Genomic DNA, 18,009 nt, shown 5'->3' with positions numbered 1-18,009 from the left:
GTGTTGTAAGTAAACAATACCATGATTGATTTTTTAGAGTAAAAATGTGGTTTTTTGTTAAAGTGAATAGTATCAGAAGTTTTTCGTTAAAGTTTTTTAAATTAGACCCTATTTTTTCATTTGATTAAATTAGAGTTCGTTTGAAAGTGATTTTAAAATGACTAAATACTTTTGATATTCTAGTGAAAATGCAAGGAGAGAATTGTAGCAATGGCTTCTCAATTTTAACTAAATTGGAGCAATAGTTTCTTAACAAAAAGTTCATGATCATTGGTTTTTTAACTCATTAAAACGTGAAATTATGGTTATTTTTAGTAACTCCGTCAAAATTATGTCAAGATGAGCCTTGTTGGAGGACTATTGATACGATTAAGTTAAAAATGAGAGATCATTGTTCTAATTAAGTTAAAGTTGGAAGATTATTTCTTCAATTGAGTTAAAGTTAAAATATCTTTGTTACAATTTCTCAAAATGCAAGTGATAGTTTTTAAATTTTATTTAATTTTGAATAAACGATATTATTTACATAGACTATCTTAGGGGGTTTGGAGAGGGGGCTAAACCTTAGCTAGTAATAATGTCGTTCAAATTCGTCTTTGACGATAATTGAACCTAAAATCCCTCACTTACAAATGAAGAAAAATATCATTCGATTGTAGTTTTAAACTTAAAGAATTCAGTATTAAACTCATGTTTTTAATTTTAAAACTGAATTCTTTACACATACCATCATAAAACTTTCGCTGCAAAACAACCCTCAACACCCAGGATTGGAAAATTTACTGTTTCTATTACTCTTAATTAAAAATAAAATATACAATTAATCAAATCCCAATTAATGGGATTTTCTGATGTCCAAAGTTCCCAACTAATGGGGTTCACTGAAGGACAATTCATATACCAGTTTTCATACATGCATCTTTTTCTTTTGCTCTGACTCCTGTGATGGGGGATTGATCTGAACCCTAATTATATAAACCGTGCACATAGTTCCGGTGTGTGTCCACCGTCGTCCTCCGAAAACTTTAAGCAAGTGTTCGATGACGAGCAACTGTAACGCAGAATTCTAGCTGCTACTTCGTAATGCAGTCGCCTTCTTGCTTTCCTCGGCTTTCTTCGATCTCTTCTTCATCTCTCTTGTGTTCTGGACAGAATAACAAACATAAGTAGTCACAAATCGCAATCACATATTACCAAGGCTTCGATACGAATTTTGTGGACTCCGTCACTTGAAAATTGCAGAGATTTTTCGGGTGGAAAATTTCACTGTGTTTTGATGGTTGGATGAGATCAAATTCGTATCAAATTAGACAAATTTATAACACTTCTTGATAAGAATTTGAATTTTATGTCTCTTTTACACGACGATATTATATTCTAAATTATTCTAATCCATCTGGATAAGAATTTGAACTCGGGTGCAAGAGGCCAAAAACACTGCCTCGTCCATCTTGATTTTGAGAGATTTTAATTTTTTTAATGAATCTAGGGGTATTCAATCATGATTTTAAGTGATTTTCTAAAATTTAAGATGTATTCAATTATAATTTTAAGATAGTTTATTAAAATCCTTAGAAATCGGGTGTATTCAATTAGGATTTTATTGATTTCAATTATAAATCAATTTTAAATAATTTGAAAGTTGAGGAATTAGAGAGAATTGAAGATATTTCGTAGTATATTTTAAACATCCACAAATCTCACCTCTTCCATGAAATTGCGAAGAAATTGAATCAAAATTTTATATGGAATCTCTACAAATCAATTAAACTCTATAAAAATCTATAGATTTATAAATCCATTAAAATTTCTCAAATTCTCAATTAAATACTCCCCACCTACATCTACTACTCAAGCTTTTGAAATTTTACTACATTTTTACTCAAATTGCTCAGCTTATCTGAAAGATCAATAAACTTTCGTGGCTAAAGCAGATCATCAAGTTAATTTTAAAATTAATTATTTAGTTAATCTTAAAATTTAAAATTTAGCAGAAAATGATCACCCATTAACATAAAAGAGAGACTTGATTATGCAGATCAGAGGGCTTACTAACCGTTGATTGAAGAGGAAAAGGATCAAGAACGATGGAGCGGATGGACATCTTGGCAATCTCCGAAACGGCGGCGTCTCGAACGGCGGCAACATCGCTGGTCAAGTGCTCGTACGCCGCCTCGAAAGCCTCCTGCCAAAACCGCGGCAATCGACTCGTGCTGATGCTGGTGGTCTGCGTGTACAAATCCCACATGTGCCTCACCACCTTCTCTCTCTCCTCCACCTCCTGCAAATCATTAATCCAGTATTGATCACTAATTAATTTTGTTTAATTCCAAATCCACAGCGATTAACGAAGAAATTAAGCAGATGGGTTAGTCCAAAGTACGAGAAAGATGCGAACTTTAGTACCAGAATGTCGAGATCGTCGAAGGTCGGGATGTCGAGGTCGTCGGAGAGGTGGGACAAGTTGCCGGTGGACCATTTGAGGGTGACGGAGCCGGTGAACATGGACCAGAAAGCGAGGAGAAGAATCGCCGCTAAAGCCCAGAACTTGTAGCCATTTTTGTCGAGAAAGACTCTGGTTTTCGAGGATGATGACGACGATGAGGCTTCCTTCCTGATCGCCGTTGATGATGGGATCGTTATCAGTGTCGGTGGATCGTTGTCCTTCATTGTTAGAAGATGAAGTTTTACTGCTGAGGAGAGACAGAGAGAGAGAGTAGAGACAGAGAGACCGTCTGGGACTCTCTGTGGACTTTGGGACTGTGGGGGGTGGGGGTGTGAGTAGTAAATTTTGTATTAATGTGTTGGGGTCATGAGGTCATGGGTGGGTGAGCCATCTCAATACCACTATGACATTTAAGTTGAGAATCGAACTTGGAATCTCAGATTTAGTTTAACGATAATTTTATGACAAGACGATGAAATGAGTAAAATCAAACTTAAGATCTTTTATTTAACTACTCGATCAACTCATGATAGGACTATATGAGTCTGAGATTAATAAAATTAAGCTAGAAACCTCGATTTTGTGGTGAAAACTCTTATTTAATTGAACGACAAGTTCCTAACAAGACGATACGAGATGAAGAAAATCAAACTCGAAATCTCGAAGTTAACGATGAATGTTTTAATCAAACGGAATGAGACATATGAGACATATGAGATGAGCTTTGAAATTGAATTTTGATGTCGGAAAGGGAAGGGAATTGTGGAGTGTTTAGCGAGCTACCATTCCGAAATTTCTGAATGGTTTTATAACGACACACACCCAGCAAAGTATGCGTGAACGCGGGGTCCATTTAGACGCGGGAATGGGCATCATTTGCCGACTAGAGTTTGACTGTTTGGGGCATACAGCCGCGTCAGCCGGTGTGTGACCCTAGTCATTTCCCACCATCACGTCACCTGTGTCGTTTAGCACTGATGACCGCTGATTTGGTTGGTTTTGATTAGACCTTACAATCGTATCCTATTTGTTATCTTAACATGTCGTATTTTATTAAAATTGTTATTTTAATAGATTCTTAACATATGACTCAATAGTTACCCGATTCGTTAACGAGTTATTTCTTTTTATGTTGGGTTAATGGATCATGCAAAAAATTATCGTGTCTAATGTAAACCTGATAAACAATATCTGATCAGTTTCTTTATGGGTGACTTGATAACAACCGGACTCGTTGACGAGTTGGCAAGAAACTTGTAATTTTCATGTCGTTTTGTGTTAAATTAACTTGTCGTGTAAAAAATTGTCAGACCTTATTCTTATGTCTTATGAGATCGCTTATAATTGAATGAGTTTAAATTATACCTAATTCTTATGTCGTATGAGATCGATTATCTTAACGGATCGTGTTGTGTTAAAACTGTTATTTTAATAAATACTTAACAGGTGACTCGATAGCGACCTGATTCATTAACGGGTTATGTCTTTTCATGTCGGGTTAATGAGTCATGCAAGAAATTGTCATGTCTAATGTAAACCTAACAAACAATATCTGATCCGTTTCTTACTGGGGTGACCTGATAACAACTGGACTCATTGACAAGTTGGCCAGAAACTTGTAATTTTCGTATCGTTTTGTGTCAAATTAACTTGTCATGTAAAAAATTATCAGACCTAATTCTTATGTCATATGAGATCGCATGTAATTGAATGAGTTTAAATATATAATCTGGCGTTTTAGTCATAAATATCTTACGATTAACGTGGTTCAACATCTGTACTCAAGTTCTATCTCGTTTTCAGGCTTCCAACACGATTATGGTAATTATGATTTTTCTTAAGGCGACTTAGTGCCCATTAAAAAATGTCAACTTGTGATAGGTGAACCTGTTGATGTTGTGTTCATTACATTAGTCAACCGATTCATGATTAGAAAATAATTAAATAATTTCAAGATAGACTAAAGAAAATCATTGAGGAGAAAAGTTTTAAAGTTTTTCCCAACTTCAAGATTTTAATATCACAGTTACAAACTAATTTTTACTAGATTATTTGATCCTTATTACTATTTTGAATAAGAAACACAATGAGTTAAAGAAGAAAAATACGCTAACTTTTACGAAAATCTACCACTCGTATCCCCTTCAAAATCTTAATCTCCTTATGCTTTTTTTTTTTTCAATTAACTTGGCTCCTTAACGAATGAGGACGAGTTCCTCCTCAATTCACTATGTATTTGATTCACGAAACTTTATGATTATGATAAAAACCATTCATGTATAAATAACTATGTAAATACCATCTCTGCAGAAAATCGATTAAATATGAAATCGTTTGGTAATTGAATTGTATGAAAACAGATGGACATATTCGATAAATAAATTATGGACATATTTAATTATTTTTTATAGATATGATCTCCACCAAGTTACGTGAACCATCCACTAAATGAATTTTCTTCGCAATCCTAAGGAGCCAAGCCTTTTTTTTCATTAAAAGTGAGAAAGAAACAAAGCATGCAAAGAGAATCTTTACTTTAGAGTGGCAAGTATCCCTAAAAGTAGGTTAGTCCCTTTGATGCGCACCTTTGACGCACAGCTACCACAAAACTTTTATTTTTTATTTTTTATACAAACGATATAGCAAAAGAGAGAAATTGAATTTAAAACTTTGGATACAAGAATAAATAATACACTATTGTAAATGTTAAGAGATGAAAATATTATCCCAATGGATTTCGTTGGAAAAATGATCATTACTATCGTGATCGTTCATCGTACATTATGCGATCAGAAATCATTTCAAAATTTAAAATATAAAATTAACAATAAATAATACCTAACGAAAATGTACGATGAACAATCACGAAATCTTTAAGAAAATAATCCGTCGAGGATTCTTTTCCGATATCTGACATCCAAAAGACTCGAAATGTAAACTAAAGTTGTAGGACCACCAATTTGACAACTAAACAACGACATTACGCCAATTTAAAAAGTCAACCTCAGCTAAAGCAAGTGGGGTTATTGGTTGATAACGACAGCAAATAAGCTTAACCTTCCTTAATTGCTAATTCCTAATTCCTAATTATGTTCACGATCAGCATTCATCACAAGACCGCAACTACCAATCCATTAGTGCATCTACAATCACTCTATTTTTAAGTTTATTTTTTATTTTTTTAAAGGAGACCAATTAGCGTTTTTGTCACGGCAATTCACTCTTCTAGAGTCTAGAAAGACTCACAGAAGCATTTTAGCTTTCCCTGACCACTATCGTGTACTTTATCAGTGCCAAGAATCGAACACAAGACGTACGGTATGAATACAGGCCTATAATTCATTTCCAACGACTAGACTACCTTGTAGTGGTTATTTTTAAAATTAAATTTTAGCTAAAAATTATAAAGTTAAGCTTCCTAAAACAATTCTACTCCAATCAATAGGAATAGAGGTTGTACTTAAAATATTTTTAAAATATTGATAATTAACGTTAGGAGCCCATTTTTCACTCCCTAAATTTAAGAGCTCTTAAGAAAATCTTAATTAGTGGATAGGAAATGTAATTCGGAGATGGATTTTTTAAAATCCCCATAAGAATTCTTATTTTAAGAAGCCCATTGGGCTTCAACCAAACCGAAAAGGCCCGACCCACCCATATTTCATTGAGGACCGACAACGCTGTCTGAGTAAGCCCATTTGAGGGGGAAAATGAATCACCCGGACCATCACTTTGTTATCATTAGACCCAATACAACCAAAATTTTCAATTTATTCTCCTCAAATTGTATAATATTTTTTTGGAAACTTTAATGAGAAGCTCTCGGCACTATTTATTTTAACGAAAAATCACATTTTTATACTAAAAAGTCAATCCTGTTACTATTTACTTTACCATTTATTTTGTCTATATCGTTAAAACTCAAAGTTTTCAAATCATTTTCATTAGTTTTTCCTTTTTTTTTTAGTATAACTGCCAAAGACTCAGACAGAAAGGGAGAAAAGCTCTCCGTTCCTTATTCTCTTGTAGATAGATTCACCGAAACCACAAGAATCTTGTACGCTTGGTTGCAAAGGTTTATGGTCAGAGAGCGCAAAGAACCAACCAGTTTAACTGAAAACTTAGGAATACAGAAACAAAAACAGCTAATGGAGAGAAGAATTGATGGGCATTGATTGTATAATTTTAGTTTTTATTCAAATTATTTGAGTTTAATTTTAGAAAAATTAATAAAAATGATTTGAAAATTTTGAGTTTAATATCAGAAGTGACTTTAAAAATATCATTTTTCATTAAAATAAACAGTACCGAAAATGTTTCGTTAAAACTCCCTTTAATTTTTCCTAAAAATTATAAGAAAAATGGTTCAAAATACATCCCGCTTTTGAAAAAGAGCACAACAAAAGAGATGTGGCTCGTTTTTTCTTTTTATTAACCAAATTATTGCATATATTCTCTATCGTTTTAAGTTTCATTGTCAATATCATCATTGTCGTGTCAATATTTTCAGCAACTATTTGATTCATTGTGTTAGTGAATCACAAGATGATGATAAAAAAGAAATTAAAGTGCTTTTATGAATCTTTCAAAACCTCAAAAATATGGACTAACATGATAAAACTACTAATCACACACTATCAACTCAAACTTTACACTCCTAATTACTAATTCAATTTTAATCCAATTTAAAAACAAGCAAAAAAAAAGAAAATATTATACAAAATTAAAAACAAATAATCCTCAGAGACAATTCCACACAAGTGGCAATTGCAGACAATCTACACAGCATCAGATTCTGTCCGCCCGTCTGCTTTTCCTCTTCATCGAAACAAATTCTTAACACAATTCCTAAACAAAACCGTCACTAAAAATCCAAAACCAAAGATACTAATTTTTTTTTTAACAAACAATATTTATCTATTCGCCATTGACGAGAATCGAACATAAAACAATACCACTGGACCATAATACTAAGCGGCAAAATACTAATTTTTTTTTAAAATCAATAAACAATGGCAAAGCATAAGATAATAAGCGGAGATTTCGTCCACATTTATTTCGGTGTGTAGTATAAGTGATAATATTTTTCATCATACGCCTTGCCTTTTAATTTTTCCAAATAAAATAAATAAATAGAAAAAAATGGCATCAGATAATAAGCGGAGTTTATGTCAACACAGAAGATTCAGTATATCAATAAGCGGAAAAGATTATTCATCATTTGCCATTTGATTTTCGACCCACACTAATTTAAACATAATTAGGACAATTAATTAAACATAATTAAGGATATAAATATATCGGTAGGTCCATTTGACCCAAAAGCAAACTCAAATAATTTGCAGTGAGCTGGTAAGCCAACCAATCGATATCTGCATCCGTTCTAAGCTCCTCCACCGTTGATTTCTTTGTCATGGAAGGAGAGGGTAAACAGATGCATTACGCACAAACATTGGCGCGAGCGCAGACAATCCAAACCAAAATTCAGAAGACACAGACGCTATCTATGTATTCGGATCCGAAACCCAATCGGATCCAAACCACAAACGGATCTTAAGAAAGGAGATTTATGAAACGGTGGGGCTGCGGAGATTGAAAGTTGAAGAGCGACTGAGCGCGGAGAAGAATGATAGGCAGAAAGGAGGGGGATCGAGATTATATAGGGGTTTATGTGATTAGGGTTTTACCCAACTGGCAAACAGATTTTGATATTTTGGTGGCCCGGCCCACTTCTTTTTGCTTTGGGCTTTGAATAGATATCTGGGGAGTTTCTATGGGCTTTCTTAAAAGTTATCGAGGTCCAACTTTTGTTTGGGCCTGTGTACAGTTTACTGAACAGGCCCATTATAACAAATGCCCAAAAGGATCGGTCCACTTGTCAATCGTTCACGAGTCAAACTCACTCTCTTGCCACGCTTTTCACTCACTCACTTTTTTTGGTTGGAAGATCATTCGTTCTTTCGGAAATGGATACTCTCCGGATCCCTTCCACCAAATCCACAATCCAGACTTTTGAAATTTGATCCAACGTTTAAAGTTATTATAACTTTTAAAGGGGACCCTTATTTATAGCCTTTGAATCAAATTTCAAAGATCCGGATTAATGGATTTGGTGGATTTGGTAGAAGGGATCCTCTTCGTTTTTCACTTGCATGTGGGGGAGCCCAGCAACCAAGATGCATATTAGTATATAGAAACAAGCTAAGCGTAGATTTGGTTTAGATGTTGGGTCTAAAGAGGAGTGAGTGTTAGGATCAATAACGCATGCTGCATGCATGTGGGATTTATTTCGTGGGTCCAAATTATGAATCGTCAAGATCAACTCACATACACGACGTATTTTAATTCCAAAAATTAATCAATCTCTTCATCTTGCTCTCTCTAATTCCAAAAACCACAGGCTGATGACAAAAAACAGTTTTGCTTTTACCTATATGTACATGCAGTTCTCCCTTCGCCTTCTTTCTTTTTGGTTTTTTGTTTTTTGTATTGGTTGTGTAAAAATAAATTGACCAAACAAAACAGTCTCTTTTAAAAAGCAAACAGTCGTATGGTACGTACTATTGATCTCCACCGCCATCTTCCCTCTTAAGATCCGCCGGAGGAAGAAAGCAATCCGTGGACAACCCACGAATATTGAAATCCACCTCGTCAATCTTCCACGTCTCCTCAATCCTCCTCTTCTGGTTGTAAGCGTGTCCGTACCTGTACAGCAACGCCGACGTTTTGCCAGCGTGCGCTATGTTTATCCCGTCGACGTATCTGTAGTCCCCGATCACCGTCTCCATCGTCGTCTCCCAGAAAACGTTGTCGTTTCGCGACCTCATCTTGACCAGCTTGCTGTCCTCGAACTGGATTAGCAGTCCCGTACGCTGGCTGAAGTAGCCCCAGATGGTGTGGTGGACTATTTCAGTCTGGGGAGTGCTTTGGGATTGGAGTATTTCCGTGGGAGTCTCTAGCTTGAGGATGAAGCATTCTTCTTTGTTGATGCTTTTCTCTCCTGTGCATACTGCGTCTAGGAACAAGTTGGCTGTTCTCCTTGGGTCCAAACCCTAATCAATAAACAAAAGTTAATTTTGTCACTTAATCGTGTTACGAAGAAACCGCGTTATGATGAAGTAATCACATTTTCTAACAACCAAAAGTGCTTCAAACGATAGAATAATTAGTAAGCGTTTTTAGGTCGTATAATCACTTTGCGAAGAAACACATGTTCTGTATTTTATTTTTCCAAGAAAACACTTGATTTTAATAAATAATAAAAACACTTATAGCAAAAACTCTTGTAAGGAAATGTGCATGCGTTGTTTTCAAGTAATGTATATACCTGAAAGAAGCGGCGGAGGGGTCTTGGGAGCCCTTTATTGGCATGGCAAGGTTGCGAGCCGGATTGATTCCATGCGACCTTGCCATCGCTTCCAGCACTGACTTTGAAGCCGGAAACAAACAATTCCAAGTACCACAGGTCGGGGTCTTTTTGCCATAGGACAAACCCACCAACCTCGCCATTGCCTTTGCTCTGAACGTGTACACTATCGTTATCACCTTGGTGCATTTCCGATCCCACCATCTTCACCTCCCCAACGGCACACATGCTATTCACCGAATTCAACGCCGCCAGTCCCCCGGTCGCCGCCACATATTGTTGCACTATATAATGAGCCGTCGAAGCCTCCTGCCCGCATGCATGCATGCAAATTTTAGATTTCGTTTGATTTTTATGGAACTACGAAGGTACGTAATGGAAAATGGAAACTATATTATTTGGCAAGTTAGGTTAAGACTACGTACGATTGAACAGTCTTTGATAGGGCGGGAGAGTGCATTGTCGCAATGAACCTGAAGGGGGATGAGAGGACAGCCAACAAGCTTGAGCAATGCCATGAACTCATTGTTTGATCCTGACGAGAGATGAGCTTTCATGGAAGAACGGAGATTCGCCCACTGCAACTCGGCGCTGCTGCCCATGCTGGTGAACATTTCCTCCGGAATCGGCACCTCGAGGACGGTAGCCAGGCCATCTTGATTGTCAAGGTTAGGGCACAGCTTCCTCATAGAAATTAATTAAATTGTAAAAAAAATGTAAAATTAAATATTTGAGGAACCTATGCGATTAGGGGATTGTGGAGGAGATAAATTGATTAAATTAGAGAAAGAGGAAAAGGGAAACTTTCCCCTTTCTCCCCCTAAAGGATTAGGGTGTTTTAAAATTAGAAGGGAGATTGTGGAAATTTTAATTTTAACTAGTAGGATATTAAGTTGGTATTGGAAAATTGAGAAGGTAAGAGGGAGGGAGAGAGGTTTCGTTGTCTAAGGTGCTCCTTGCGCGTAGGTCTCGCATGGCTTGGAACCATTTTAAGGGCACACGCATATTTTAGGACCCCTTAACCCCTACCACAACTAATTAACATTGATCATCAAACAAGTCAAGCTAACTAAGTTAATTTCAACATAATTACTATCTTAAGATAAAATCATCAGAAAAAATCAAACTTGTGACACATTTTAATATTATGAAAAAAATTATTACTAAATCAACAACGATGCGTATAAATGTATCACTAAATTATATAGGACCTAGTTAATGTCCGGTCATATGTTTTGTGAACCATTATCGCTGTTATGGTGGCATCACAAATTTTGTGTTCCTTGCTTGTGAATGATATGGTAATTACATTAAGTTCATCTAAATTTCAATAAAATAGATTCGAACTTGAGTGCAAATGAAGGAACACATTACTCTAACGAAAGAATTCATTAATAATGTTTTATCTTAGTGGCAAAAGAAATTATGCTTATGCATTCTGGTGCAAGTTTGATACTCATTGATCATTCTCCTTCAACAGCTAACAAATAAAACTGTTATTATTTGTCCCCCAAAAAAAAAAAAAATTCAATTCACGCGTCACAAGTGTCTCCAACGTTGCGGGCCACAATACTTATCTCCTGGGCTCTGAAGGCCCAAGTCGTACTTGCTTCCAGCTCGACCCGTACTGCAAAGTCAAGAAGTCAAAGCGCGTGTGCACACTATACAGTAGAAGAAACTTTCTACAAATTGTCTTGTAGTGGTTTAGCTTGTACACGTGTCATACAAAATTGAAAATTGTATCTATCTGGCTGTCAGCTCCCCAACGATTTTGTCAACTAGTGGTTTTCAGTTCATATTGAAAACGAAATCTGGAATTAAACCTAATTATTTTACACTGCTTTTTACTATTTCGATTAATTTGTCCTCTTGATCGATTTTCAGTACGCTTCCAACTTCCGAACAGTAATTATAGTTTGGTTTTTAGTTTTGACTAAAAAAAATTAAACTGAATGAAACCGAATCTACTCGTACTTTGTACAACACTTTAGTACGTGACACCTTCTTATTGATGCGTAATTTATCAATACTAATGCCGCCTATTGCTAACATTGTGTACGACAATGAGATTGATCTTGCTCTTGTATGATGAAGTTTTTGATATTCAAGTGGTGCATGGAACTGGTCAACCTAAAACAGAAATAAAATTCATTAATTTGATTTTTTAAGTAGCTTTCAACCTGATTAGTAATTTGATTATCAATTAATTAATCTTAAACATAGCCATTTATTTAACACATTTTCAAACCATACAATCACCGGAGAGAATTCCATGCACACGTCATCCTCTCTTAATTTAATCCATCGGATAAATTGGATTTGGTAATCGTAATCCCGCTGCCTCTGCTTCTACAGCCGGCCTCACCTCACTATATAATCCAACACCAAATCCTCCGTCTATTATCGCTTAATCTCCAGCTTAATTAATGGCTAAACGCTACTTTAAGCTCAAATTCCCCCGGGTTATTTCCCTAATCCAATTCTGTCGTCCCAAGCACCACTCCACTTCACCGGCAATATACCGGCTGTCCCCTGTAAACGCCAAAGCCATGGACATCAAGTTCCCCAACCTCCCGGCCCCGCCGCCGTCCACACCGGAGCACCACTTCCTACAGCACTACGTGTTCTCCAAGCCCGCAAAATCCATCGGCTGCGGATCGTGCCGGTCCCGGTCATCCACGCGATTCATCTCCGATTGTAACGTTGAAATCAAATCATCCGCGGATAATGACGAACTTAATCACAATTTTATGCCGCCGATTTCGGAAACCGAGAAGTATTACAGGAAGAAGCGGAAGGAGGAGAAGACGAAGACGAAGAAGAAATCGAAACCGAAAGCGAAGCCGGAGCTTCCGTTTATAAATGCTTCTTCGGGAAACTGGTCCAGCGGCGAATTCGACGGCAGCCAAGAGAACAGCGAAGAAAGCGGAACTCCGATCTACTCTTCCAGCAGCTTCTCGAATGAATTCTCGCTGGTGATGGAGACGATAGGCAAGAAGATCTCGGAATCGCACAAGCAGAGCAGCAAGAAGAGACCTAACGGTGGCGACTACGATAAGGTTCGTAGATCGAATTCAGATTTGGATTCGAAGAAACCGGCGGCGACTGGCGGCGAGTTCGGAAAGATAAAGACGGTGCTGCGGCCGATGAGGGCGTGCAGAGGGGGAGAGGGGAAGGTGAGGGAGAGCGTGGCGGTGGTGAAGAAGTCGGAGGATCCCTACGAGGATTTCAGGCGGTCGATGATGGAGATGATCATGGAGAAGCAGATCTTCGAGGCCAAGGAGTTGGAGGAGCTCCTCCGTTGCTTCTTGACTTTGAATTCCCGCCACTACCAGGATGTTATCGTGGAGGCGTTTTCTGAGATATGGGAGCTCTTGTTTTCTGACCCTTCGGACCAAGGGGGAAATTTGAAAATTTGATATTGTCGTTTTTGCCCCTAATGGTTTTACTGAATTACTTGTGTAAAATGATTATAAATACGTGATTTTCCTAGCATTACTCGTAAATGTATATTCAACAATCCCGCCTTTGATCCAAAAAAGTTGCCACGTCATTCTCAAAAAACTTGACATGGCAGAGCTTCCCCCCAGCTTCATCAGCAAACACAATTTTCTTCCTCTCCTTGTCCTTGTTTGCAACGTTTTCAGAAGCATCGACGCCGTTATCAGCCATTTTCTGCAATCGATGAACAGAAACGATCAAATTCATGCAGCGGAACACGGCAGTGAAAGAAAATAGAATTGTTATTAGAACGCCGAAACAGTCATCCTGCGCTCTCTTTCTTAATTTATTTACATTAGGGAAGAGTGCGTGATGATTATTTTAGTTTAGACTGCAAATAACAGAAACCGAGAAATTTAAAGAAAACAGGATGAGGAGCAAACCATGATTTTACAAAACCGGCTACAGTCCCTCGTCATCATGGAAAGCAATCTTTTCGCAGATGCTTCAACTCTGGTTATGTTCTTAATAGCCATCCGCACCTGCATTTTTTCCATCGGAAGCTCATAGATGAGCACACAGAATTGTTGCATATATACATGATAAAATGTTGCAGCAGCAAACGTGTCTGAGAAAAGTATTAGGGTACCTCATTTGCATTATATTTCAAGGGTGTAGCATGGTAGGCTTCAGGCAGTAGCCTTTCTTCTGCAATTTCCTTCATGGTCTGTAACTCATTCGTGAGTTTCGTTGCAAGGGATTCAATGTCCTGCATCTGGCGTTGTGAGAATGCAATGGCGCTCTCTGAACAAGTTCGGATAGAAGTACACCCCGTGGTAAAACGAGGTGGTGCTGCAGAAACATTGGAAGGTTTAGGGATGCCATTAGGGTGGGAATTAATATTCTCGTTCTTTGGATAACGGTTGTTTTGCGCTTTGATAGAGAATTTGGCTCTCCTGATCTGATCAGGCCCTTGGACTCCACCAATCGTACTCTCGGTTTGTTCTCCAAAATGTAGATTCCCATTACAACCTGATATAATCAGAAAACCATGAAAGTCAAATGCATTTGGAATAATGAACAGAAAACTAAATTAAAATTCAAAGTACCAAAAACATTTCTTTGCATTTCATATGAATCGTTATGAAAAGGCATAAGAAACTGAAAGCTTAAATATTAAGAACACTTGAACGAAATCTTGTTTCTCTGACAGAGAGTGCTACGATAATCACTCAGAAAGCACAACAGGCTTTGAACACTTACCGGGAAGTTCTTCACTGTGTAACTCAATTGACTTCATGGCCTTACACAGTTTTTCTTGGGAAGTTGGTGAAATGACCTGCACATGAAAACAGTTAATGAGAAACAAACTCCTCACTGGGATAAAGCAAAATAACAACAAATAGACGCTATGTACCTTTCTGGTCGGAAAGAGCCTTTGAAGAGGACGCTGCTGGTTTAAACTAGGACTCCCACCACTCACTAGTGTCGTAAGCTCGTCAGAAGCATCAGAAGAAAAGATTCCTGGAGACAAGTTTCTATCTGCACCAGCACAGGCAGGCTTGTGGGATTGCTTCTCCTCAGCCATGGGAGAATCATCAGCAACAGAAACCATACCGCTACCAGAGCCTGAGTCACAATCACTCGCAGGGCCAGCACTGGTTTCAACATTCGAAGGTGAATCATCTTTCATGTCAGGCTCAGAGAGACATGAATCACTTCCATTAATAGGTCCCATGCACTGGAAGAGATAATCACCCACCACCTCAGATAGTCGAACCTGGGTCTCGCTGTTAGCCTGACACAACCTTTCATCCTCAGAGGAAATATTGTCATGCATATCAAAATTTAGATCTTGCGCCGGACATATTGCTTCAATGAAGTTGCCAGGGTGAACTGAATCCGTGATACATCCTTCTATGTTATATTCTAATAGAGACAAATCCAAGCAGTCATAGCTGGTGAACTCTGGATCATCTGCCTCAACAATATCCCAATCTGAGGTCGTTACAATCTGAATAGGTGTAGGATCTGCATACTCCAAATCTTCATAGAAGACCTCATTAACAACACAAATCTGACTTTCTTTTGCTTCGGAAAGTGGTAACTCGGTCTCGGAAACACAATCATCAGCTGCCGCAGGAGATTCATTAGGAACCACTTCATACTCCAAATCTCCATAGAAGACTTCATTAACAACACAAATCTGACTTTCTTTTGCTTTGGAAATTGGCAACTCGGTCTCAGAAACACAATCAGCACCTGTCGCAGGAGATTCATCAGGCACCACTTCATACTCTAAATCTCCATAGAAGACTTCATTAATAACACAAATCTGACATTCTTTTAAATCGGAAATTGGCAACTCGGCCTTGGAAACACAATCAGCAGCTGTCACTGGAGATTCATCAGGCATCACTGCATAGTCCAAACCTTCGTAGAAGACTTCATTAACAACACAAATCTGACTTTCTTTTGTTCTGGAAATTGGCAACTCAATCTCAGAAACACAATCAGCAGCTGTCGCAGGAGATTCATGAGGCCCCACTGCATACTCCAAATCTTCATAGAAGACTTCATTAACAACACAAATCTGACTTTCTTTAGTTTCAGAAATTGGCAACTCAGTCTCGTAAACACAATCAGCAGCTGTCGCAGGAGATTCATCAGGCACCACTCCGCAAGAACCCACCTGATTGTCCCAAGACAAAGAGGTACCACCAGCATAAGGAATTGTGTTTTGGATATCTGAAAACTCAGTTTCAGGAACCTTTACTTTAATGTTGAGACCAGATGCAATCACATCTCGATCGAATTGGAATAACTCCGGCTCATATGTGATAGTTGATGTGGACCTTTTAGACATAGTAGAGGAAATGTTTCTCTTAAGCTTACTCTTAGTCCTGGCCTTTGCCTTCTTCGAGTGTTTCCACTTACTAAGAGGCTCTATGAGATCAACATCCTCTTCATCATTTTGTGACTCAGAACACTCATGCTTTACAGGTGAGCAAGTTTCAAGTATTTTGTTCAAATCAACAGACGTTGAACGTTTTCTTTTCTTTTTCTTGCATGTCTCTTTGATCTGCTTCAGTGTCATATCACCAAAACCATCCAAATCACTATTCGTTCCGGCATTGCCATCACTGATATCATAAGCTTCAGGTTCAGTTTTGACTGTTATATTTCGCACAGTACGCCTGCTTGGACTTTCACCCATGACCTTGTTACTGTTGACAAGTGATCCCCTAAACTCATCTTTTGGTGGAAATCTTGGAAACGAATCACCATTTTTGGCATCTAATCTTTCATGTATGTCATTCAACTCCTTGAATCTGAGTACTGGTCGTCCGCAAGCCACATTCAGAGTCTTGATCACTAAACCACCTTTCAGAGCCTGGATAAAGTGCAGATGATTGCAACTTCTCAACTCCATCAGATATAAAGCTCAGGTTCTTCTCATTAGTACACAAACGATCATTAAAATGCACAAGATGATTTCCCTGAAACAGAAATCAAACTTACATATAAAACTAAACAAATTGTTCTCAACTAATTCTTAGTCCTAAAACACAACAGCCTCGAATTTCATAAAATGTAGGCCATATTCAAAGCTTCGAAACAAAACCCGTGTCTTAAAAGCCTCACATGAAGACAACCCGGGCTCTAAATCAATCAATTACATTAACTCCATCAAAAACATAAAAATGACTAATAAGTTTTCAGATTCAGCAGCTGATAGCAACAATTGAAAGAAAATAAACCCTCAAAATATACAGTGATAAGAAAAACTGTACCAGATTACTCAACTACTGCGAGGAGCACCACTGCTGTTTTTTCATTCGCTCCAGCCAATCGCACCGGAGACGCTGCCGGAAAACAGAAGCTTTCAGGCCACGGTAACATTACACAGAGGAATTTAAACAATCATTTCAAACAAATACATCCAGCATAAAAGTCAGATCCCAAATTGAAACCCTAATCGGTAATCAACTAGGGCACATACAATTAAAATTTAATTTCTCACTATCACAAACCTTCGTTAGCAACAAAGAGCAATAGAACCTTCCACGAACTTCTCCCTCTATGATTACCGAAACGACGAAGAAGGGCGAGGTGATCGGGGGATTATCCGGATCGGAGAGACGGATAGACGTAAGGAGAGAGAGAGAGAGAGAGAGAGAGAGAGAGCTATTAGACTGTTTGGAGAGAGTTTGAGATTTGAGAGGGTGGAGCTAGTGGGCAAAGGGACTTTTTAGCTCGCGGGAAAAGAGGGTTTTTCAGATTGTTAGAAAACGCGCCGAATTCTGTTTGGCGGGAACTCAAGCGATCACTTCTAGATTGAAACAAATTTGAAAACTTTGAATTTTAACGATAAGAACAAAATTAATATTATTAAAATTAATATAAAAATATAAAAATATGATTTTTCATTAAAATTAACAATATCGAATTTTTTTCATTAAAGTTCTGTTGATATTCGGGTAAGTTCCCTTGAATATTCGGGTGAGGAATGGAAGTACTGGACTACACTACAGCATGTAAGACTGGTGATAGATTCATCATATCTCACCGTTAAGATCTATCACTCTCTCTTTCTTTCTCTTCCCAATGTTTTTTTGGCTTAATTACTGGATTGGCCTTGAAAGATGAGTCAAATCCCATTTTTACCCCATGAAAGGTGTGACTTGTGGGTCTAGGTTAAAGTCATCGTTCTTATTCAATCGATTATTTTAATGTTCTGTTTAAATTTTAATTA

At 37.7% G+C, this 18,009-nt stretch overlaps 4 protein-coding genes and 2 non-coding genes across 7 annotated transcripts; 1 reads left to right on the top strand and 5 right to left on the bottom strand.

Annotated features, from left to right (window-relative positions):
• Positions 1-770: 770 nt before the first annotated feature.
• LOC126631698 (uncharacterized) lies at positions 771-3,236 on the bottom strand. Its single transcript, XM_050301827.1, has 3 exons — positions 2,407-3,236; positions 2,057-2,281; positions 771-1,144 (listed from the first exon to the last, which is right to left on the bottom strand). Exons 1-3 carry the CDS (start codon positions 2,668-2,670, stop codon positions 1,067-1,069), a joined length of 567 nt encoding a protein of 188 aa, XP_050157784.1. The 5' UTR covers positions 2,671-3,236; the 3' UTR covers positions 771-1,066.
• Positions 3,237-7,462: 4,226 nt separating this feature from the next.
• On the bottom strand, positions 7,463-7,548 carry LOC126633645 (small nucleolar RNA R16). The gene has a single exon (XR_007627124.1). It is a non-coding gene; the product is annotated as a small nucleolar RNA R16 (small nucleolar RNA).
• A 39-nt stretch (positions 7,549-7,587) lies between these two features.
• Positions 7,588-7,675, bottom strand: LOC126633644 (small nucleolar RNA R16). The gene has a single exon (XR_007627123.1). It is a non-coding gene; the product is annotated as a small nucleolar RNA R16 (small nucleolar RNA).
• A 1,019-nt stretch (positions 7,676-8,694) lies between these two features.
• Positions 8,695-10,699, bottom strand: LOC126631592 (uncharacterized). The gene is made up of 3 exons (XM_050301712.1): positions 10,238-10,699; positions 9,774-10,121; positions 8,695-9,498 (listed from the first exon to the last, which is right to left on the bottom strand). The coding sequence occupies exons 1-3, from the start codon at positions 10,499-10,501 to the stop codon at positions 9,007-9,009; spliced, it is 1,104 nt and encodes a 367-aa protein (XP_050157669.1). The 5' UTR covers positions 10,502-10,699; the 3' UTR covers positions 8,695-9,006.
• A 1,312-nt stretch (positions 10,700-12,011) lies between these two features.
• LOC126631117 (transcription repressor OFP8-like) lies at positions 12,012-13,310 on the top strand. Its single transcript, XM_050301268.1, has one exon. The coding sequence runs from the start codon at positions 12,239-12,241 to the stop codon at positions 13,229-13,231; it is 993 nt and encodes a 330-aa protein (XP_050157225.1). The 5' UTR covers positions 12,012-12,238; the 3' UTR covers positions 13,232-13,310.
• On the bottom strand, positions 13,280-17,528 carry LOC126631115 (uncharacterized). 2 transcript variants are annotated; one of them, XM_050301266.1, is made up of 7 exons: positions 17,288-17,526; positions 17,048-17,119; positions 14,671-16,753; positions 14,517-14,592; positions 13,903-14,285; positions 13,697-13,795; positions 13,280-13,487 (listed from the first exon to the last, which is right to left on the bottom strand). In XM_050301266.1, the coding sequence occupies exons 3-7, from the start codon at positions 16,684-16,686 to the stop codon at positions 13,326-13,328; spliced, it is 2,736 nt and encodes a 911-aa protein (XP_050157223.1). In that variant the 5' UTR covers positions 16,687-16,753; positions 17,048-17,119; positions 17,288-17,526; the 3' UTR covers positions 13,280-13,325. The 2 variants fall into 2 exon arrangements, with proteins under 2 accessions (XP_050157223.1, XP_050157224.1); XM_050301267.1 differs by lacking the exon at positions 17,048-17,119 and having other exon boundaries at positions 17,288-17,528.
• Between the last annotated feature and the right edge of the window lie 481 nt (positions 17,529-18,009).

This window comes from Malus sylvestris, chromosome 8 (assembly GCF_916048215.2).
Source record: "Malus sylvestris chromosome 8, drMalSylv7.2, whole genome shotgun sequence".
Lineage (NCBI taxonomy): Eukaryota > Viridiplantae > Streptophyta > Magnoliopsida > Rosales > Rosaceae > Malus > Malus sylvestris.
Note: the sequence above shows the minus strand (reverse complement) of the source record. Positions and strands in the feature narration are given on the sequence as shown.

Bases quoted from the DNA above. Each gene is read 5' to 3' on its own strand.
- LOC126631698 (XM_050301827.1), bottom strand. From the start codon at position 2,670: ATGAAGGACAACGATCCACCGACACTGATAACGATCCCATCATCAACG. The intron at 2,282-2,406 runs GTACTAAAGTTC...AATGATTTGCAG, and splicing joins TCGACGATCTCGACATTCTG to GAGGTGGAGGAGAGAGAGAA. The intron at 1,145-2,056 runs GTTAGTAAGCCC...TATTCTGTCCAG, and splicing joins CTTTTCCTCTTCAATCAACG to AACACAAGAGAGATGAAGAA.
- LOC126631117 (XM_050301268.1), top strand. From the start codon at position 12,239: ATGGCTAAACGCTACTTTAAGCTCAAATTCCCCCGGGTTATTTCCCTA.
- LOC126631115 (XM_050301267.1), bottom strand. From the start codon at position 16,686: ATGGAGTTGAGAAGTTGCAATCATCTGCACTTTATCCAGGCTCTGAAA. The intron at 14,286-14,516 runs GTAAGTGTTCAA...TGATTATATCAG, and splicing joins ACACAGTGAAGAACTTCCCG to GTTGTAATGGGAATCTACAT. The intron at 13,796-13,902 runs GTACCCTAATAC...GAAAAAATGCAG, and splicing joins TGAAATATAATGCAAATGAG to GTGCGGATGGCTATTAAGAA.
- LOC126631592 (XM_050301712.1), bottom strand. From the start codon at position 10,501: ATGAGGAAGCTGTGCCCTAACCTTGACAATCAAGATGGCCTGGCTACC. The intron at 10,122-10,237 runs GTACGTAGTCTT...GCATGCGGGCAG, and splicing joins CTATCAAAGACTGTTCAATC to GAGGCTTCGACGGCTCATTA. The intron at 9,499-9,773 runs GTATATACATTA...TTTATTGATTAG, and splicing joins CCCTCCGCCGCTTCTTTCAG to GGTTTGGACCCAAGGAGAAC.